Source organism: Orcinus orca, chromosome 1 (assembly GCF_937001465.1).
Source record: "Orcinus orca chromosome 1, mOrcOrc1.1, whole genome shotgun sequence".
Lineage (NCBI taxonomy): Eukaryota > Metazoa > Chordata > Mammalia > Artiodactyla > Delphinidae > Orcinus > Orcinus orca.
The window spans coordinates 184,971,226-184,994,364 of record NC_064559.1 but is presented as its reverse complement, the minus strand read 5'-3'; the positions used below and the strand labels follow the sequence as shown (position 1 = coordinate 184,994,364).

The 23,139-nt window shown below is 47.4% G+C and overlaps 1 protein-coding gene across 4 annotated transcripts in view; it reads right to left on the bottom strand.

Moving 5' to 3' along the window:
- DLGAP3 (DLG associated protein 3) overlaps positions 1–23,139 on the bottom strand; it is a 66,591-nt gene that overhangs the window by 5,385 nt on the left and 38,067 nt on the right. For all 4 annotated transcript variants that reach the window (XM_049695429.1, XM_004266485.4, XM_049695390.1 and 1 more), the window contains 6 exons: positions 19,775–19,988; positions 19,187–19,500; positions 18,721–18,806; positions 2,025–2,509; positions 970–1,061; positions 587–730 (listed from right to left, as the gene is read on the bottom strand). In XM_049695429.1, the coding sequence (XP_049551386.1) occupies positions 587–730; positions 970–1,061; positions 2,025–2,509; positions 18,721–18,806; positions 19,187–19,500; positions 19,775–19,988 (1,335 nt within the window). The remainder of the gene's footprint in view (positions 1–586; positions 731–969; positions 1,062–2,024; positions 2,510–18,720; positions 18,807–19,186; positions 19,501–19,774; positions 19,989–23,139) is intronic.

The window sequence follows — 23,139 nt, the reverse complement described above, 5'->3', positions numbered from 1 at the left end:
TGAGAGCGTGTGACGGCCCCCGAAGCCCCAGGGGTGCTTGTTCTGCCAAGGTGAAACCCACATTTTTCATTTTTTAAAGAGATGGACTCGAGCGCCCCCTGGTGGAGCCGTTTTCCACAACTCGCATCAGAGCGTTCGCTCCCTCCTGGTCCAGAGGAGTGCAGTTCCCCCGACGACGCAGGCAAGGCAATGAGGGCTCACGTTCCAGGCTGCTGGGACCCATCACTGACAAGGTCTAGTGAGATGAGGGCTGAGGGGACCTTGAAGGTCCCCTCTGTGCCGAGGTCCAAGCTGAGGGCAGTCTGCCCTTCTGGAAGCTCTAGTTTGGCTCCCTCAAACGACAGCTGGTCCGAGGTGGCTGCAGCCACCAAAGGGTTCTTGCAGCTCAGGTAGTGATGAGCAGTGGGACCAAGCAGAGGGCAGTGACCAAGAGCAGGGTCGAAGAGGGTCACCATCACCTGTCCAGGACTACCTCTGCTGCCCAGGGTCTCTTCTCCTGCCTTCCTCCCCCCGCCCCCACCCACACTCTCTGGGGAAGGGCATTTTCCAGGGTCTGGACTCTTGGTTTGAAGGGACCTCCCCCCACCTTAGGCTCCAGGAGTTTCCAGCTGTTGGCCTTGAGTTGCTGTAGCTCCAGGAACTTGAGGGTAACATCCTCGATAGAGAGCTGCAAGAGGTCCCAGAAACCCGCCAGGTCCTGGAAGGTGGGCACGGGGAACGCAGTGGGGTCCTGCAGTGGAGGGAGACAGAGGGGAGGCAGTCAGTCGGCCGGGTCTGAGCCCCAGCTTGGACCAGAGAAAGCCCAACCCACCCTCATTGTCAGGAAGCTCAACCTGGGAGAGTGGGGAGGGGACTGGGAGGTAGGGAGACAAGACAAGACAAACACCTGGTCTCACTTCCAGGCATACACACACTCCAGTCCCCTACCAGGTACACACACCTGATAGGCTCCGTGCCATGGGCACTCACCATGCTTTGCTGACACAGCCGGAAGAACTGCTGAACCTTCTGGGACAGGAGAAGTTGTGTGCTGCCCACGGCACTGCGGATCTTCTCCAGGACTGGAGAGCAGAAGGAGATGCGGGGAGAGGAAAGATGCCTCTCCTTACCCAGCCTCCAGGAAGTCTGCCCTGAATGACTGACCCCTCTGTTATCTGGCACCGTCTATCCGTCTGTCTCCTCCGGCCCCCTCCCCATCCCATCCTCAAGGTCATAACAAGCAGCTCCTATCCCACTTCACCAAGAAGACTGTCTCCTCAGACACTGAGGTTTCTTCTTTCACACGATCTACACGTCTTGACCGCTTATCCTCCTGTGTCCGCTTCCCTCCCATGTCAGAGAACAGATGGAAAGCAGTGCCAGCCTAGCCCAATAGCCTTAGCCAGGCACTAGCTCCGTGGCCACTCACTGGCAGAACTTTGTCACTCCTCAGTATATGACTCCTTGGCTCACTGAGAATTATGTCAAACCAAATAATGTCATGTGCATGACTCTTGTCTTCTAGTCACTATCCCATCAAATTGGGGATTCTGCGGTTAAGACTGTGTCTCCCCTCAGACTGGACTTGCAGGGAAGGGCATGTCCTCCCTCGTGCAGGGCCCTGTCTCCCTGGCTGAATCTCCTTCTCCTAGGCCTCAGACATGAGCTGACACTGTGCACTGCCTCCCCCTCTGCCTGAAGTCCTGGTCTCACACCTGTATCAGACCTGGATTCCCACACCAGCCCCGATGGGAATAGGGTCCCCTCAATCCCCATGGACTTGGGCTGGCAGCCATCTCCTAGAAGGCCCAGCCCTTTCACCCGGTCACTTTCCCAGTCCTAGCTCTGACCTCTGAAGCTGCTCCCTGCTTCCTTCCGAGAGCTCCCAACATGCCCTACTGCCAATGGGAGCCACCAAGGTCTGGGGCCATACGACCAAACTGTGAGAAAGGCACAGTCAGGCCCAGCCAAAGGCCTCTCCTATCACATCGCGGTAGTGGCCACCGCCGCCACGATGCCTCCGTGCCCGGGGTCCCCTCACTCACTCTCCTCCGGCAGTTCATAGTCCTCCGCCTCGCGCTCCATCTGCTGGCACCAGTGCTCCAGCTTCTCCACCTCCGCCCTCAGCATCTTGATGAACCACTCGCCATCCCGTGGGCTGGGGGACGTGCGGCCTGAGTCGGGGAGGCTACGTGAGCCGCGCTCCATCCAGGAGTCACGGCGCCCGGACCCGGGGCCGGGGATAGGGGCAGGGGCGGGGCCGGGCGACCCATCGGTGGCCGGCGGCTCATACGGCAGTGGGTAGCCCTCGCGGTAGGCCCACTGGCCCTGCGTGTGGACCGTGCGGAAGACTGAGTAGGTGGGGGCCCGGGGCCCGGGCTGGGGCTCAGAGGCGTGCCTCTGGAAGGAGCGTCCGAACTGCAGGGCCTTGTCTTCTGTGGCCACGGTGGCCAGGCCGGCCAGGCCCTCCAGCTCCAGGTCGGCCTGCACGCCGGCTGTCACACTGTTGGAGCGCTTGAACCTCGCCCGCCTGGTGAGAGAGCTGGCGGTTATCTCTGCCCCTGCCCAGTCTCATCCCAGCCCTCACCCGCACCCCAGGCCAAAAGGAAACCTACAAAGTGATGGACATTAATTCACGACCTTTAAATGTATCAGTCCTTGCCATGGGTCGGTACATAACATACCTACCTGTTGCACCGGTTCTGGACAGGGGTGATATTCAAAATATTTAACCACCTGTACTTCATGGGCAGAACAGATGCTGGCAGACACCAATCAGACGGACAAAGCCAAAGTGCTAGGGCATCACCCCGCAGAAGCTGGATTGTGGGCCAAAAGGGCCTGGGGAGGGTCCAGGGTGGTGGCTCTTTACCAATGAACACAGCATTATTTCAGCATTTTAACAAACAACGTGTCTTCGCTAGTTCATACCAGCTGTACGGGTATATCCTCAGTCCTATGGAGAGATGAATAAACTATAGCACAGAGAGGCCCACAGTCAGCCGGCTGGAAAACAGCGGAGCCAAGATCTGGACCCAGGGCTGCCACGCTCCACAGCCCAAGAACTTCCCACCACACCAGCTGCTAGAACATCAGGAAGAACTGCCTTAGAGCAGCTGGCGAGAAGGGGTGGGCTGCAGCTGGGAGGACTTCTCCTCTAGGGACCCCATGGCTCAGCACGGAGCCTGGCCAGACACAGTCAGCGGGTGCCAGTGGAGCTGAATTAAGTTGTTGGCAGGACTGACACAGGGCCTGGAAATTTCTTGTCTTTGAGTTAATAATATGCAAATCTTATGCAAAACAGAACGTCAGTTGACCTTGTTCTCCCCCTCCCCACTGAGTTCAATCAGAGTGAGGGCTCTTTTCTATGAAGAAGTAAGTGCTCCCTGAGGCGCATGAGGTTGGGGTCAGATAATACATAATACTTAAAGAAGAGAGAGTCAGGAGATCTGAGGGTGGCAGGGAGAGGTGAACAAACGTTTGAGGTCTGGAAATTCAAGGACCATGAAAGAAAAGCCCATGTGTCCTAAGCTACCTCCACCCTCATATGGTCAGAAGAGAGAGGGATTTGGGGGGCCAGATTTAGGGGCTCCTCCTGCTTCCCAGAAGACTCCCCCACCCCCCACAACTTTAGCCTTCCTCATGCTGCCTGGGCCTTCTCTCACTGCCTGCCTGCTTCCCTCCAGCTGGCGGGCTGCCTGCTGGGAGCCTGTTGCCATAGAAACCAGACCCAGAAGGATGCTGCAGGACCCAGGAAAGAGAGATGCACTCATGTGCAGTCCCCAGCCAGCCCTATGTCCCAACCCCCACCCAGAGAAAGAGAAAGCAGGAACATATCCGCATTGCCTCCCATGTGGTCTTCACCTTGGCACCTGCCCTGGTCGGGGCTTGCATCTCTCTTTCCTTGACTATTGGATCAACCTCCTTTCGGACACTGCTGCCTCCACTCAGAATAGCACAGAAGAAGAGCAGTGGATTGCGAGGCAGACCGGAGTTCTAATGCTGGCCTTGTTGCTATGTGCCTTTGGGAGGTCACTCACCCTCCACCTGGGCCTCCACCTGGGCCTCCACCTGGGCCATCTAGTACGTATATATGTATGTGTGTATATAAAATACACTATATGATATATATGAATATGTATTATATATAAACACACACACACATATATGCTATAAAATGACAGGAATGAACCAGTGCCAATGCCAAGGTACCTCCTCTCTAAAATTATACTTTGCAGGTGGGGGATGAGTGAAATAGGTGAGGGAGATTAAGAAGGACAAATTTCCAGCTACAAAATAAATAAGTCACAGGGATGAAATGTACAGCATGAGTAATACAGTCAGGAATATCGTAGCAACTTTATACAGTGACAGATGGTAACTAGACTGATCGTGGTGGTCACTGAATGACGTATAGAAATATTGAATTTGTGCACCTGACACTACACAGTGTTGTAGGTCAATTACACTTCAATAAGAAATAATAATAAAATAATTTTTTGAATAAAATAAAATGAAATTATACCTTGTAAAATTCTACCTATGCATATTTTAAGATCTGGGGCCCAACATTCTCTTACCAATCCACCCAGCACTGGAGTAGTCTTTCTAAAGCTGACCTCTGCCCAACCCATTCCCCCGCGCAAAACCCTTGCATTGCTCCCCATTGCCAACAAGATAAAGCCCAGGCTTCCTGTGCTAGCATTTACTCTGGATGCAGTCCTCTCTGACCTCATCTCCCTTGAACCCTCCTTGCTCCCCAAGTAGATTATACTGGCCCTGACTTCAGCCTCTGCACGTGCTATTCCCCTGCCTGAAATGGCCTTCCTCCCCCTCACTGCCTGTTGGCTCCCTGCTCAAGCCCCCTCCTCTTCTGTGAGCCCCCTGACTGCCCCGAGGCCATCCTCGTACCATCCCTCCCTCAGCCGTCTTCTTGCATTTGGAGGCGGTCCCACGGTTTGGTTACATTGGTGAGAGTTTTGTATGTCTAACTGAACTGTCAGGGTGCCCTTTGGCTCCCTTTAAATATTTTTGTGCTTTGAGCTCCAGTTAGCCTCTGGCTCCTTCGGCGCTCCAGCAATTGCAAACCACACAGGTAAAGGTGGGGCTTGCCCCAATAAATACATTAGTGAAGATCTGCCTTCCCTATTTGCTTTTCTGTTACCCCCATGAAACATGGAGCTGTCCTTTGTCATCACTGGGTCTGTGCCTTTCACTGTCCTCTGAGGGGTCCTGAGAAGATCACACTGTATCTTTTTTTTTTTTTTTTTTTTTGGCTGCGTTGGGTCTTCGTTGCTGCGCGTGGGCTTTCTCTAGTTGCAGCGAGCAGGGGCTACTCTTCGTTGCAGTGCGCGGGCTTCTCATTGCAGTGGCTTCTCTTGTTGCGGAGCACGGGCTCTAGGTGCACAGGCTTCAGTAGTTGTGGCATGTGGGCACAGTAGTTGTGGCTCATGGGCTCTAGAGCACAGGCTCAGTAGTTGTGGCGCACAGGCTTAGTTTCTCCGTGGCATGTGGGATCTTCCCGGACCAGGGCTCGAACCTGTGTCCCCTGCATTGGCAGGCAGATTCTTAACCACTGTGCCACCAGGGAAGCCCCACACTGTGTCTTGATGGAAGTAGGCCACGCAGTCTGGAACAGAAGCATGAATGCCCCAGGCTTCATGGTTCTCAAGTCAGTACCTCAAGTAGCTCTCTCACTGTGTCTACTTGAAGGAAGACCAAAGAAATTGAGGAGCTTATGGGATTACTGGAAACACAATCTTCACCAACACTTCCAGCCAGGAGCCAGAGATCTGCACAGCACAAGCAGGAATTGGTCATCTTTGTGCAAGTGGCATTTAAAACCAGCAGTGTGAGACAAGATCACCCAAGAAAAGAGAAATGGAACAAAGATGCAAAGCCCTGGGGAACACAGACATTTCGGGGGCCAGTGGAGACGGCGGAGCCCCAGGCATGTCTAAGCCAGAGAGGAAGAGGAGGAAAATCAAGAGAAAGTCACCTAAAGGCAGACAGGGGACCACAAAAGGATGAAATCCTCAAAAAAGGGTCTCAAGCAGGAATGAGCAGCCAACTGGAAAATGCAGCCAGTCGAGAATGAAAGGTGTCCATTGACTTGGCAATATGGAAGCCACTGGTGATCAGGGCAAGAGTCAGTTTGGTGGAGTATGGGGGCAGACGCAGATGGGAGGGGGTTGTCACGAGGTGGAGAAAACTAGGCAAGACAACTCTTCCAAAGGGCTTGGTTGAGAAGGAAGGAAGAAAGAAGACAATGTACCTTTAAGGAAGGCATGATCTGGTTATTTGTCAATTGTATCTCCATAGAGCTTGAGGGGGAGAAAAAGGAGGGACATCTGGATGCTTCTCACATGCCATATCCCCAAGGGGTAGGTAGAATAATGGCCACCCAAAAAAGTCCATGTCCTAATTCCCAGAACCTATGAATATGTTACCTTCCACAGCAAAAAGGACTTTGCAAAAATGATTACGTCAAGGATCTTGAGACGAGATCCTGCAGTCTCCAGTTGTGTCCATTTTAATCAAAAGGGTCCTTATAAGTGAAAGAGGGAGGTAGGAAAGTCAGAATCAGAGAAGCAGATGGGACAATGGGATCAAGGTTGGAGGGATTGCCTGTGAGGACTCAACCCGCCGCTGCTGGCTTTGAAGACAGAAATGGGCTACAAGCCAAGGAATGCGGACAGCCTCTATAAACTGGGAAAGGTGAAAAAATGGATGCTTTCCAGAGACTCCAAAAGGGGTCAGTCCTGCCAACACCTTGATTTTAGCCTAGTGAAACCCAGTTCAGACTTCCAACCTCTAGAAATGTAGGATAATAAATATGGATTATTGGATGCCCCTAAATTAGTGGCTATAATACTGTGCTGTAATCATACAGCAGCCGTAGGTAACTAATACAACCTGTAAAGAGAAGTCAATTCAAGCTAGAGGAGAGAGAGGCAGTAATCCAAGGACCAGATAGGAGGGGAACAAATAATAACCACTTTACATGAATCAATATGCTCGGCCCTCACATTAGTATCACCCCTACTCACAGACGAGAAAACTAAGGCTTAGAGAACCTAAGTGACTTCCTAAGACCAGACACTTATTAATTTAGTGCAGTCTGTCTGCAGAGGCCAGCTCTTAATCCATTACACTCCACTGCCTTCCTAGGACAGAGGGACAGGAGCAGCTTTAACCAGAAAGGCAGATGCCTCAACCCCTGAGGCAGGACTGCTGGGGGAGGCAAGGAAAGAGATGCAGTTGGAGGCTGGGCCGGCAGTGGAGAGAGGTCCCACCAGTGACCTCCGTCGTTACAAAGAAGTAAGCAGGGAGGTCGTCTGCTGGAGATTTGGGGGTGAGAAGGCTGGGGGAGGGAATGAGAATGAATAGTTTTAAGGAAGGTAGGCTAGCAGAGTGGTTAAGCATGTATGCGCTGGAGCCAGAACGTCCGGGTCCAAAACCCAGCTCTATGGCTCGTGCCTCAGTTTCTTCATCTATAAATGAGAATGATAATAGTACCTACTCACAGGATTGTTATGAGATAATGTATCTAGGAAACTTAGAACAGCACGTGGCCTGCCCACTGCAAGTGTTAGCTGTGACATGGTGAGGCAGGAAGGTTTGTAGCTCACACTGAATAAAAAAGGGAGGTGGACAAATAAAACAATGGGAGTGTAGCACTGAGAACCCAGCCAGACCATTGTAGTCATTGATTATTACGATTGCTGTTGATCATTCCCATCTGTTCTCCCACAGCACTCTGAATAAAACCTTTTTTATACTCCATATCACATTGTATTGTAGTTAGTTATTTACATATCTGTCTCCCTTACTAAATTGGGCACTTCCTCAAATAAACGTTGGTTATTTGGTAGGTTGGTTGGAAGGGAGGATAGTAGAGATTACGAATCATCCCCCAACACCCATTCTCCTTTCTTCCTTAGTAAAAGAATCCCACGATTTTAAGCTAGACACATGGCCCCTTCAAATAAAGATCCTTTTACCCATCTCCCTTGTAGCTAGGTGTAGCTATGTGGCTAAGTTCTAGCTCATAGGTTATAAGCAGAAGTAGTATGTGCAACTTTCAGAAAATGTCCTTAAAAGGAGAGGGCATGCCCTTCTTTGTTCCCTTCTCCTCCCTGCTGATCATAATGTAGATATGATGGCTGGACCTCAAGCAGCCATTTTGGAACATGAGATGGAAGCCACGTGCTGAGGATGGAGGAGCAATAAGATAGAAGGAGGCTGGGTCTGACACTGCGGAGCACCTACCAGCCCTCAACTGACTCTCTGGACTTCTAAGCAAGAGAGAAATAAACTTCTATCATGTTTGAGTCACTGTCATTTGGGGGTATTCTGTAACTCACAGCCAAACCTAATCCTAACTCTAACTGATCCATTTTCAGGGTAGTGAAGTCCAAGGCTTATGTCCCTATTTAGTTTTGGATTTGGCAGTATTTGCTGCAGTCTTCACCAATCGCTGCAAACACAGGAGAGAAACTGGCTTCAGTTATGAATCATCACTAATTCATAACAATGCCTTTTACAATATTTTCTCCCCAAGCCTTTTAACAAGGTTGAGGAGGCCTCCTCCCCTCAAGTCCTTTAGGGTGACAATGCTCACATTCCTGATGATTCTGGAAGTTATCATGGTTACTTCTGGGAGATGTTTCTCCTGTGATTCTCTAAGGGATAACACAAAAGGCTCTGGGAAGAAACTGGCTTATCCCAAGAGACATACTGTCCAAGGAACGATCAACATCCAGGAGTTGTCAAGAAGTTTTGCCAGGAGTATTTGGCAGCAGGCTGGCGGGGGGTGGGAGGGAGAATGGGCGTGGACATTTCAGCAAGGCTCAGCCATTATAGCAGCTCCCTCTCTGAGAAAGCATCTAAGAGCTTAAACATATAATCAATCAGGAATCCCCAAGCCCACCACCGCAGGCTGGGGGCTGTGACAGTGATGCCGAGGTGGGGCTAGGGTGGGAGTTGAGGAAGAGTCGTGACCATCCTGGAGTTGACGCTGAGGAATAGAGGCAGTGTCCACACCCCAGGCTTGTGGTCAGTCAGCGACTCGTTGCTTTTGCAGGACTGCTCTTGGGATATAACTTCATGAGGATGGAAGCTTCCTGTTCTTTCTGCACATTCCCTTCCCAAGGTCCCAAAGCCGGAAATGATCATGAAGCTGAGGGAGGGGTGGACTTCCAACACAGAGTTCTCCAGGGAGCCCTGGTTGGGCACAAGGGGATCTAAGTAGGGCTGTCAGATAAAATACAGGACTCCCAGTTAAATTTTAATTTCAAATAAATAACAGATAATTTTTTTAGTATAAGTATGTCTCAAGTACTGTTTGGGAAGTACTTATACTAAAAATAATTCATTGCTTATCTGACAATCAAATTTAATTGGGTGGTATGGTGTTTTTACTTGTTTGTTTTGTTTCTGCTAAATCTGGAATTTAAGATAAGATCTTAGTGGCAGGGATCTAGAAGTGGAAGCTACAAGGGGATCCCATGATTAGTGAGAGAGGCAAAAATCACATGGTTTTGATGTTCTCAAAAGGCCCTAGGGACAGACTTCTCATGTCCATCAATGACATTTGATGCATTCTTTTATCATGGCCCACAGTGTGCTGGGTCCGGGAAGACAGGTGCTGTAGGATGCCCTGAGATGGTGGTGGTAACTGTTTCTTAATGACGCTCCCTCCCACCACAGGGCCTTAGCACCTGCTGGGCCTTCTGCCTGGAACACTCAGCTCCCACTTTCACTTTGTTAATTTTTGTTCCTCCCTCAGATCTCCACTCAAATGTCACATTCTCAGGAAATCCATGCCTGAGCCCTCTGCCTGGGTCAAAGGCCCCTATTACACACTCTCATAGTGTACACACCTCTCCTTTGTGGCTCCTTCTCAGCTGTACTTCTGCATCACTTAGGAGGTTCTTAGATTAACGTGGCAGCAAGCTTCACAGGGCAGGGGCTGTGTCTGGCTCTGCTCACCTTTGTATCTCTGGTGCCCAGTACAGTACTTGACAGATAATAGGGTTATAATAAATGTCTGTGGACAGATGAATCTTAGGTGGAGGTGCGGTGGACATGGAACTGAAGGGGCACCAACCCCAACCCCTGTCTATTTCTAAGCCAAGTCACCACTGATGATGAGCAACAGAACGGACCCACAGACAACTCCCATGTATAAAGTGCTATAAATCTGCACTCCGCACCCTGTAGGTTAGCAGGGAACACCTGAAAGGCAGAAAAGGAGAAACTTTTCCTCCCCAGCAATTTTTTTAAACCAAAGTACAGAAAGAGAGAGAAATACTGGGACCAGTGAGACAGAAGCAAGGACAAGAGAGTCCAAGAAAATGGGGTGGCAGTGGGTGGGGGGCTAGGCCTGGATGTGTGCCTAGAAGGGCTGCTGGTATTCGTGGCTCACTTTTATGTACCAGCTGGGGCATGGTGTGCGGTAAGTCAGACTTAAAGTGCCAGGGACATAAGGGAGAGAAAGGACGGTGCAGGTGTATAACTAAGGATGCCTTCAGCAGACAAGCAAGGGAGCCTGGCCAGAAAGATGCGCCAGATTTCTTCTCTCCCCACCTGTCACCCCCTCTGGATTCCCAGTGTGATCACCTGTCCCAAGCAATTCAGTTCTTTAGACATTTATCCATAAACCTTCTCCTCTCCCCTGCCCACCCCTCCAAACCTCCCCAAGCACCTACACAAGAGCAAGGAAGACCTCATTCTCTGCCTGTCCCCACCCTTCCCTGACTTCACTCCAAACGCTTCCAAAATTGGTCCCACTTCTCTCTGTAACTGCTGCTGACGACGGATCCATGTAGTGGACTGGACTAACTTAGGAAGTTCCCACCCACCCCACCCCCATACATATAGAAATGCTGGATCAAATAAAGCCCCAAAGATGGTTTTGCTACAATGCCAAGCTTGAAAGCAGGAAAGAGACATCTTCAGGTATCAGAAACAAAAAGGAAATTCAAAACCTTAGTGGTGAAAGGGAACCTACGCCAAGTGAGCCACAGGAACATGGGCCAGATATATCCTAGAGGCTAGATGGTAACGCCCAGGGAGGATTAAAGGAGAGACCCCAAGCCTGTGCATCCTGCGGACCTGGAAGGAGACCCCATGCATAAAGCCAGCAGCCAAAAAAAAGGTTGTTTCATTTGCAAATGCGGACTAGAAAATTCATGTCATGATTCAGGTATGTGGCCTGGAAGTAGGATGCTGAGAAATCAGAATATTAAGGCTGCTCTGGTTGTGGGTATGGGGTTTGAATGAGTAATACCAGTGAAATACAGAAACCTCAAGCTGAGATATTAACTCTAAAACTGGTCCCAAGCTCAAGCAATGCTTGAGCATAAAGGAAATTGAACCCAGGAGGAAGCAGTGGGCAGTAACAAGCAATAGTGAACACATAAATTGTTAAAACATGTTTGTAAATCCAAACTATTAAGCCATAAAAGATATAACAACAACAGATTCTTTAAAGGGTTTTAAAGGCAGGGTTTTTTAAAGAGGTATAATCAAAATACTAGATACATATAACATGGAATGGGAGAAAATATTTGCAAAAGAAGCAACTGACAAAGGATTAATCTCCAAAATATACAAGCAGCTCATGCAGCTCAGTAGCAAAAAAACAAACAACGCAATCCAAAAATGGGTAGAAGACCTAAAAGACATTTCTCCAAAGAAGATATACAGATTGCCAACAAATACATGAAAGGATGCTCAACATCACTAATCATTAGAGAAATGCAAATCAAAACGACAATGAGGTATCACCTCAGACAGGTCAGAATGGCCACCATCAAAAAATCTACAAACGATAAATGCTGAAGAGGGTGTGGAAGCCTCTGGCACTGCTGGTGGGAATGTAAATTGATACAGCCACTATGGAGAACAGTGTGGAGGTTCCTTAAAAAACTAAAAATAGGGGCTTCCCTGGTGGCGCAGTGGTTGAGAGTCCGCCTGCCGATGCAGGGGACACGGGTTCGTGCCCTGGTCCGGGAAGATCCCACATGCCGCGGAGCGGCTGGGCCCGTGAGCCATGGCCGCTGAGCCTGCGCATCCGGAGCCTGTGCTCCGCAACGGGAGAGGCCACAGCAGTGAGAGGCCCAGATACCGCAAAAAAAAAAAAAAAAACCTAAAAATAGAACTACCATATAACCCAGCAATCCCACTACTGGGCATATACCCTGAGAAAACCATAATTCAAAATGAGACATGTACTACTATGTTCATTGCAGCTCTATTTACAATAGCCAGGACATGGAAGCAACCTAAGTGTCCATCATCGGACGAATGGATGAAGAAGATGTGGCACATATATACAATGGAATATTGCTCAGCCATAAAAAGAAACGAAATTGAGTTATTTGTAGTGAGGTGGATGGACCTAGAGTCTGTCATACAGAGTGAAGTAAGTCAGAAAGAGAAAAACAAATACCGTATGCTAACACATATATATGGAATCTAAAAAAAAAAAATGGTTCTGAAGAACCTAGGGGCAGGATAGGAATAAAGACGCAGACATAGAGAATGGACATAGAGAACGGGGAGTGGGAAGGGTAAGCTGGGATGAAGTGAGAGAGTGGCATGGACACATATACACTACCAAATGTAAAACAGATAGCTAGGGGGAAGCAGCCACATAGCACAGGGAGATCAGCTCGGTGCTTTGTGACCACCTAAAAGGGTGGGATAGGGAGGGTAGGAGTGAGACACAAGAGGAAGGGGATATGGGGATGTATGTATACATATAGCTGATTCACTTTGTTACACAGCAGAAACTAACACAACATTGTAAAGCAATTATACTCCAATAAAGATGTTAAAAAAAAAAAAAGTGCTGACTCAGGGCTGGAAGGCATGGGAACCACTGGCTCTGCCCTGAAGGAAGAGGAAGCTGCCTGTTGCCAGACACACCTGATGGCTTTCACACTTTGATGGCCCTTGAGATTGCTTTGTAGAATCACTCTTTTTTTTTACCAATAAAGGAAGAATTTAAAACATATATATATATAAAAAACATGGAAAATGGGAGGAGGGAGTTAAGAAGGAAATTAAAGTATACCAAGGTTCTTGTTTTGTGCCTATTTCAGGATAGAAGTACTAATTAATTTTAGACTTTATCAGAGACATATGAAATTAAGTATATTTGTTTAAAATTTGAGGGAAATCACTACTAAAACGTAAACTTCCAAAGCAGTGGAGGGATGGAGGGAACAAGAGAAATAAAGTCACCTTGATTGGTTCAATAGAGGGCAGAAAAGTAGGGGAGGAGGAAAGCAAAGAAAAAGCATGTCCAGTAGAAAATTTTTAAAGAGATGATAGAAATAAGGCCAAATAAATCAGTAATCAAAAAATATATAAATGGATTAAATAGGTCTACTTAACTCTATTAAACAGGTCTACTTAATGGATTAAATGGATTTAATAGGATTAAAATATATAAATGGATTAAATAGGTCTACTTTACTTAATTTTAGGAGTTTAGCATAACCTTAATGCCTGAACTGAAAACAGTAAAACAATAAAAAAGCATGTCCAGTAGAAAATTTTTAAAGAGATGATAGAAATAAGGCCAAATAAATCAGTAATCAAAAAATATATAAATGGATTAAATAGGTCTACTTAACTCTAGCTCCATACTGCTTACAAGCAACATATGTAAAACATAAGGCTATGGAAGGCTGAAAGACAAAGGATGGAAGAAGATATAATGGAAAATTAATCAAAAGAAAGCAGACGTAGCAATAAAATCAGGCAAAATCAACTTCAAGGCAAAAACCAATAGTAAGGATGAAAAGCATCCTATTTAATGATAAAAGGGCCAACCCACCAAGAAGACACAACAATCATAAGCCTGAATGCTAAATAGCATTCTCTCAAATTAAGAAAAAATTGATAAAATTCCCAGGGAAAATGACACATTCACAATCATGGTGAGACATTTTTAAAACACCTCACTCAGAACTCTTAGATCAGACATCCAAAAAATATCAAAGATAAACATTTGAAAAATGCAATTTATAAGTCTGACCATATATATGCTATGTGTATATGATGAAGGAAGCCTTGACAAATTCCAAGGAATAAATATCATACAGAATGGATTCTATGACCGCAATACAGCAAATCTAGAAATCAGAAGTGAAAAGGAGCCCCTCAAACAAAAAAATACATTTCGAAACTAAAAAAAATTAAAAAATAAAAAATTCTTCTAAATAATTTACAAGTTAAAAAGGAAGTTGCGATAAACTTCCTAAAGGAAGTTAGTTACAAACTATTTATAACTGAACGATGAAACACTGCACCCCAAAACGTATGAGATACAGATACAGCAGTGTAGTTAGAAGGGAATTTATAGCCTTAAAAACATGTTAGAAAATAAGAAATAGTGTTCAAGAAGCTGAATAAAATCAAACATGGTAGAAGAAAGAAAATAACAGAAAAGTAGTAGAAGAAAGGAAATATTAAAGCTAAAAGAGAAGCAATAGAGATGCTCACCCAAACCAAAAGCTAGTTTTTTTAAGACTAATAAAATATAATTTTAAAAATATATTAAAATGATAAAATATACAAACCTTGAGCAAAATGAATCAAAAAAGAGAGGTAGGGTATAAGCATGTGGTATTAGGAATAAAAAGGGGGGCATAACCTATAAATATAATAAAAATGTGTAAAATTATAATACCATGAGAAAGAATATTTGTACCAAAAATTTTGAAAACTGTCAATTTTTGTTAAATGGTCCATTTTTTAGAAAAATATAAATCATCAAAATTGACTGAAGAAGAAAAATAAAACCATAATAGATCAATAACCATGAAATAAACTGAAGCTGTAGTTCAAAAAGTTTCTCTTATCCCGAAAAGGCCCAGATAGTTTTATAGGCAACCTTTACCAAACCTTTAAGGAATAGATAATTCCTACTTTACACAAATCGTTTCAAAGAACAGAACAGAGAGAATGTCACCAAACTCATTTTAGGAGTTTAGCATAACCTTAATGCCTGAACTGAATAACAATAAAAACAAAATTGTAGGCCGATATCACTTATGAACATAAATATAAAAATCTTAAATAAAATAACAGCTATTCAAAAATCCAGGAACCTATATGAAAATAATACAGCAAGACTGTGACAAAAACTGTTAGAGTTCCATTTCTCATTCTTCTCTTTGTGTTTAGCCATAAGAACCCTGATTTTCAGCTCTGCTCATTGCACATTGCTTCCCAATAAGAGACTATTCCACAGCACCTCCCTTGCAGCTAGATGCCACCATGGGATGAGTATTTAGCCAGTATGATGTGGGAAAGTGTTGTGTGTAACTTTCAGGAAATCTTTTTTTTTCTTTTTTTTTTTTTTGGCCTCACCGAGTAGCTTGCGGGATCTTACTTCCCCGACCAGGGATTGAACCTGGGCCATGGCAGCGAAAGTGCCGAGCCCTAGACCATTGGACTGCCAGGGAATTCCCGCCGGAAGTCTTTCTAAAAGGAAGGACTGCATCCTTCTCCTCTTTCTCCTTGGTGCTGCTCAGAATGCAGACAGGATGGCTGGGGCTTGAGCACCAGCTCCTTGGTTATGAGTGATATACAAAGGGTAGAAGATCAGCAAGACAGGAGGAGCCTGGGGTCCTGACACTGAACTTTACATCCAGCCTTTTTCTTTTTTCTTGGTGAGAGAGAAATATGCTGAAGTCACTATTGAGACCCTGTTACAGCCAAACTTAATCCAAACTGATAATGGGATCAAGTGGGATTTATCCCAGGAATGAAAGAATGGGTCAACATGGAAAATCTATTAATATAATTCACCACATTACAGATGAAAGTATTAAATCTATGATCATCTAGGTAGATTCTGGAAAAGCACTCAATAAAATTCCACTCTCATTTTTTATTAAAAAATAAAAATTAAAAGCTCTTAGCCAACTAGGACTAGAAGGGAATTTCCTTGACCTGATCAATAGTATCCATCAAAATCTGTTGCAGGGCTTCCCTGGTGGCACAGTGGTTCAGAGTCCGCCTGCCGATGCAGGGGACACGGGTTCGTGCCCTGGTCTGGGAAGATCCCACATGCCGCGGAGCGGCTGGGCCCGTAAGCCATGGCCGCTGAGCCTGCGCGTCTGGAGCCTGTGCTCCACAATGGGAGAGGCCACAACAGTGAGAGGCCCATGTACCGCAAAAAAAAAAAAAAAAAAAAAAAATCTGTTGCAAACATCATCACACTTATAACTGGGCCTTAGAAGATATTCACTAATGTCAGGAAGGACATAAGAGTGCTACACTCAACAGTAAACTAGAAGTCCTCTTCAATGCACTATTACAAGGGAAAGAAATTATAAAAATACAGATTTAAAAGAAATATCCTCATCTGCAGAAAATATAACTGACTATATAGAAAACCCATCGTGATTTTCAGACAAACTTTGGGTCCTAATAAGAGAGAGCAGCAAGGCTGCTGAATACAAAATCAACATATAAAACTTAATAGTGTTCCCAGACACTGGTACTGCCCAACAGGAAAAAAAAAAAAAGATCCCCAACATAAGATTGTCCATAATGCCTTTTTTCTGGATCATGAAAAAATCCTGCTTCCTAGCCTCTCCATACCCACCATTACTTCCCTGAAATTCATTCTCCACTCAGCAGCTAGTGATCTTTTGTAAACATAAATTAGATCATACCACACTCCTTCTTCAACCTTTTAAGGGCTACTCATTAATTAGAATTAGATTCCAGTTCTTTATCAAGCCCATGCTGTACACGACCTGGCCCCCACCTATTCTCCAATCTACTCCCTCACCATTGTCCTGTCCTGTTCCACACCAGCCACATGAATTTTCTTTCAGTTCCCAATGCATGTCAAACTCTTTCCTCTCCCAGTGCCTTCACAGATGCTATTCCCTCCTCCTGGAATGCTTCCTCCCCCGACAATCACCTGAGTGTTCCTAGTCAACCCTCAAGTCTCAGCTTAAATGTCACCTGCTTAACCTAAATAAAGTTTCTTCTCTCTTAGTGCCTGCTTTTTTCTTTCATATTCCCACCATAATTGTAATAATATCACATTACCTATTATACCACAGTGTGTAATCATATTTTTACTCATGGTTTGTTTATTCATTGCCTTGACTCCCTTCTAGGCCATAACCTCTACGAAGGTAAGAGTCATGTCTTCCACATTTCCCTGAGCATTTAACAGGCACTGTCATATGCTTATGACATAATAAGTGTTAATAATACTTATTAACAGATGCTTAATAAGTATTTTCTGAATGAATCAGTCCACAAATGAATGACAGAGGTTACTGACATAGTCTGAGTCTCAGTAGAATGCCTGCTGCACTCTTCCCAGGATTCAGGCTTGTTAGGAGGAATGGGGGGACCCCCAGGGGTCTATATGGATGAGGGACCAAGAAGCCCCATGAGGGAGCAAATGGGGGCACATGGGCTTGGTTTCTGGTCCATGGGGCAGCATTAGAGCTGGGGGCAGTGGTCTGAACACAGAGCTCCACCCAGCCATGACGCCTACCCCACCTCTCAAGAACTCAAGTCATAGACTTGCAGAATTGGCTTTACCGTAAAGTGCTACTTTTCTGTGATCTTTGTGGAATATTAAGAATTTGGAAGACGGTAGCTTTCAGTAATAATGGGGGCAACAAGGGCGCCTTTTTGCCGCACTCGATGGAGGCATTTACAGCTTCAGGAGCATATGGAGCTGCAGGGAGCTAGTGTGAGAGTAGAGAAAAGTGATGAATCCCCACAGGAACCCCAAGAAGTCTTGATCAGGCACACACACACACACACACACACACACACACAAGATGCTCCCAGGGGTTCCCAAAAATAGTTGGGGGAATTTAGGGAAGGTCTAAAACCCAACAATGGCAACCGGGAACAGAGCTGTGAGGGACTGCTACTGGCACTCTACTTTTAGTCCTTCAAGGGGTATGGCCTGGGCAACACAGATTACCACGAAACTCTTACAGCCAGCCCCAGGCAGGTTCCCAGACACCACACTTAGGGCCACTGGCCTGGGAGCACTGCAGCCCAGAGGGCAGATGGGCCACTATGACACTGCCACATGGTCATTAGAGAAAGCATCTTCCCATAGGAAGCCAACAACACAGAGATTCCTCCCAGTATTCCCTCCAGAGCTCTCAGTGCTAATTTTTCAGTTTGAAATTAAGGAGACACTGTTTCTGAGGCCACCTAATGCCAGAATAGTGGCATACACCCAACTGGTTAAATGTTTGTATGAGCCGAGTGGGGAGGAGTATTATATCTGCCCGGGGCCCCGGAGAGGCAATCTTCATGTTTATTTGTTTCTTTTGGGGTTCACATACTTGTACACCACAGGAAGTAACGAGGGATTGGAAAAATCCTGTTATCCCCTCTAAAGGACAATTGCTAGAGGCCTGCTTTGCACCTACCTGCTACTTCTCCCTACTACCCCGTTCCCGGGACCACTGTATTCTCCTGTCCACCTCACAGCACCTGGGACAGGTATGGGTACAAGGAGAATTCACTTTAGACTGCCCTGGTGACACCTCCGTGGAGAGCCTCTGTGGCTGCTCTGACACCTCCCCATTCAAAGGGCTTGTTCTCAGGACCAGGAAGAGAGGGTGTGCAGGGAGCCCAGGCCAGTGAGGTCGTTATGCATCCCTCTCTCCTCTTCTCCACACCACCCCCAGCAAAGCCTGAGATATCCCCACTCGGACCCACCTCTTGTCTTCTTCCACCTGTACACCGATGGAGTGGAACTCTCTTCGACTCCTGTTCTCCGTGTCCGAGTCTGAGATAGTCTCCACCTGGTGGCAGGATTGGGAAGTCAGTGGCCAGGGCTAGACCGAGGGATGCAAGTCCTTCCCAGGGAGAAGGGCAAGCGATGCCTGAGCCCCAAGCCAGCTGGCAAATCCTGAAAAGACAATCTGCCTGAACAAGACGAGAGACCCAGGAGGTTAGATGCATCAAGGTGCCAACCTCTGGGCACCGCTCTCCGCTCGCCAGGGGTGATGGTGCCAGGATGAGGGACAAGGATGTGGGCTGGGACTGTCTGGAGCAGCCCCGTCGATGATCAAGCTAAGAGTAAGCGAGGAAAAGGTCTATATCCAGAAGGGCCCACTGACCCCCTCAATCCATCCTCAACCGGACGGGGCCTGAACTTCCTCGGCGCCTCCTCCTTCCATACCTGCACCCCGATGGACGGCCGCCACTTCCGCTGCCGCGCCAGGCTCCGCAGCTCCTCCCTGCCTGGAATGGTCTTGATGATGAGTGTGGGGGGCTTGGGGCTGGCCCGGGGTGACACCGGCGCCAACTCCAGGGTGCGCGCGCCCATGGCCGGGCCGTCCAGCCCGTCGGCGGAGCTGCAGCGCCGGGCTGGGCCCTCCGCCGCGGTGAAGCTCTCATGGGCGGAGTCGGTGCTGCTCTGGGCGGTGATGGAGATGCGGGGCGGGGCCTGGCTTCCCGGTGGGATGGGGGGCGGGGCCTTTCTGAAGTTGAAGGCTGTGGCCAGGGAAAGCAAAGACACATAGGGTGAGAAACACGTCCGACAGGTGTCTGCCACTCCCCACACCCACGCGGTACCACGGGACCCAGCAGCCACGTGTACTCCACGTGCTGCTACCTACAGAACCACGGATCCTTCTCCCCGTCATCCGACCCAGAGAGGCAAGCGATCTGCCCAAGGTCACACAGCAGAGCCGTGACCAGGGCCAGAACCGGACCCAGATCGCTCTCCAACCTAGGGCCGGGCCAGGGACAGAGGGGGCGTACTCACAGGAGCCGGGCCTCCCTGAGACAGAGGCAGGGGTAGAAAGGAGGGGCAGGCAGTCATCGTCTTGAGAGCAGCCGGCCTGGATGGCCCGGAGGTAGCTGTGGCTCCGCATGCGGAAACAGCCGGGCAGGTCCAGGGCGTCCACGGCCTGGGACTCCAGCTCCCCAAACACGGACCCGCACACGGCCTCCAGCTGCTGGTTCAGCTCCTCGCTGAGCTGGGTACAGGAGCCAGAAGGACAGTTACCGTGGTGCTGAGATGGGATGGGGGCGTCTCTGAGGCACTTTGCCTTAGGAATATATCTAGTTCTGCAGAAGCTGTGTCTCTGTATGACTCTTAACGCCTTTGGACTAAAAGAAACCCTCACCCCCTGCAAAGAAAGACGGAGGCACCTCTGCCCTGTGCTGCTCGCCAGGCCTGCTTTGGGACCAGCCTTGGGGTCTAATCTTTCCTCTAAATACTCCTCCCTCGACCCCCCCCCCCATGCCTCTCCCAGATGCCTAGCTCGGGTGCCTCCAGACCACCCCATCTTCCTCTCCACCTGTCCCAGCCCTTCACGTTTCTCTCACTTGACCCTGGGGGGAGAGGACCAGAGAGCTGACAGCCACCCTCCTGCCAAGTATGGGGATGGGGTACTGTAGGGAAGGACAACTTTTATTTTATTATTTATGACCAACTGCATTACAAAAATGATGGAAAGCAACCTATAGAGATAAAATGATGTGGCAGGAAGGAAATTAATGGGTACATAACAGAGCAAAAATTATCATCCTTCAAGTGTTCCAAGCCCTCCCCCACCTTCTGCCCACTAACTAGGGTTCTGGTTCAGCCTGCCGGTTCCTTCCCTGCCCTCATCCTCTGAGGAAAGTTCAGCCACTGCTGATTGAGGTTCTTGGTTTTGGTTTTGATATTTTGTGATGCAGAACCCGTGGTGTTTAAAAAAAAATTGAAGCAACTAAGAAAAAGCAAAACAAAAATTTTGTTCATGGAAGCATGTCACATAACACTCCACTAAGACTAAATATACCAGCGGCTGTAGCTTCATTTGCTTTATATGAGAAAACTGACACAAAGAAAATATAAAGTTAGGGAAGGAGGTGGTTCAGTGGTAAGCTCAACACCCAGAGCACAGGATGGTTGCACATTTGACCCTCAGCTTCAGAGCACCCATAGCTTCAAGGAGTATAGCTTCTGGGTTGCCCACATGGGCTATGTTGTGAGACTCAACTGGACTCAAGTGCTGGCTCTGCTACTTCCTAGCAGTGTGGCCTGAGAACATTAAAGTTTTGGGCCTCTGTTTAATCACCTGTCAAATGGGAATGATAATGGTACCATCTTCATAGGGCAATTTAGGAGACTCAAAGAAAAACAAGGGAGGCACTTGGTGCAGGTAAGCCCTCAATCAGTGCCACAGGATGGTCTCAGGGCCTACCTGGTAGACACAGGCCACCACTCATGACAATCACACTATTCTTGTCACTGAGTCCAAGAGAAATTCCCCCATGGGTGATTATGTAGAGGCCACTGGAGGAAGTCATGGACAAGGTCCTCAGTAGCATCCACATGGTGAATGTGACAGCAAGTATCCCATGATTGCATCTTGTGACCTCCCAGGAAAGATTCATGGCATCACATTTATGTACAGTCAACAGAGAAAGGAGTAGCTTGACTCATGTGTAAATTGCAGCTCAGTGTTTCCAAACTCAGCCCCCAAAGTGTATATGACATTATATCACTAGAGTCTACCTCAAATTGAGCAGGAATTTCCATCCTATTCTACAGATAGGCAAACTAAGGCTCAGAGAGGGCAGATGAATTATCCAAAGATGCCCAGCATGTAAGCGAGAAAATTAAAGTGTCCAGTTTCCTGTCTCTCCTGCCAGGCTAACTGAGCATCAGAATGTCCTGGAGAGCTTGTTAAACCTGTATTAACTCAGTCCCCACCCTAAGGATCTGAACCCAGGGTTCTCTAACTATAAGCCTCTCTTCACCTTGGCTGCTTTGAAGGTCAGAGCCAAATTTGCTGGAGATTCAGTGATTCCAACATGGGTCCGGTAATTAAAAAGAAAGACTGTCTGCAGCTTTTTCTAAAGGAACTTCATTACAAGTGTGCAGAAATCACAGGCCATGGACAAATCAATCCAAGATCTGTAGACATGAAGTTCTCCCATGTTTGTCCGGCACAAGCCACACTCCTGTGGCACCTGTGACTTTCACGACTCCTTGTGAGTCTGCCTCTCATTTTCCTATCTCTTGACCTCTGGGGTACCAAGCACCAGTGGTACCTGAAGCTCAGGAGCTGATCTAACTCTTGCTATTTCTAGGCCGGGCTCAAGATACTCCCCAACTGGAACCAATCCAGCCCAGAGGGTCCCTCTGAAGCACAAGAAAGCTTATCTAACCCTAGCAGAGAGCATTTCAGTCTCAAGTCTGGACACCAAGGACGGAAGGAATCTCACTCTGTGGCTTATATCTGTATCTCCAGCCCTTTTCTCTGTGTAAAGCACTAGGCATAATATCTGGCATATAGCAGGTGCTCAATAAACATTAACTACTATTATTAGTAGCAAGAGGTTCTTAAATCACAGTGACAATACCTCTCAAAGGCCCATCTTTCCCAAGGGTTCTCAAGCTCTTGAAATCCCCACCATATGCTAGTCCCATGACCAATTCTATCCAAGGCAGACAGAAGGAGGGTGTGAAACTCTCTGGGGCTACACATATTCCATCTCTACTAGCCAAGAGGAGCTTCTGGCGTTCCAATAAGGGACCAGGACCTAAGGGAAACGTAGATTTTTATAGACTCTCAGAGGAATACTGCATCTGAGCTGATCTTTACTGTATTACAAGTATGAAATTGTGACATTGTGCTGTGAATTCTCCTATTTTCCCTACACTGCCTTCCACCCTGCTCCCCTCAACTCTCACTTTCAGGAGAGTCAAAGCCAAAGAATCCTCTTGGGAAATGAGAACCTTAACCTTTCTGCAAACCAGACTCAGAATCAGTAAATATTTCCAAGGATGTGGGATATTTAAAAGAAAATACTTTGTTTGGGTCTAACTGAAAATTATCTGTACTAGAGTTAGTGGGTCCAACTGGGGACAAGGCAACATCCTGTATACTTTACATATGTCGTTTGGTTTAGATAACCTTGGAAAACCCTCCCATTTTAAAACATTCTAAAACACTTAATAAAATATAACAAACGTTTTATATACATTAATTGAGCTCACAAGAAAGCGAGGTAAGTCCCCAGGGGACAAAAGCAAAGAGGAGACTGGAAAATCAGAATATTAACTGTGTGAGCCAATGCTGCAAACAGCCCAGTGGAGGGTGGGAGGCGGGGGCAGGGGTTGCTGGTCTCAGT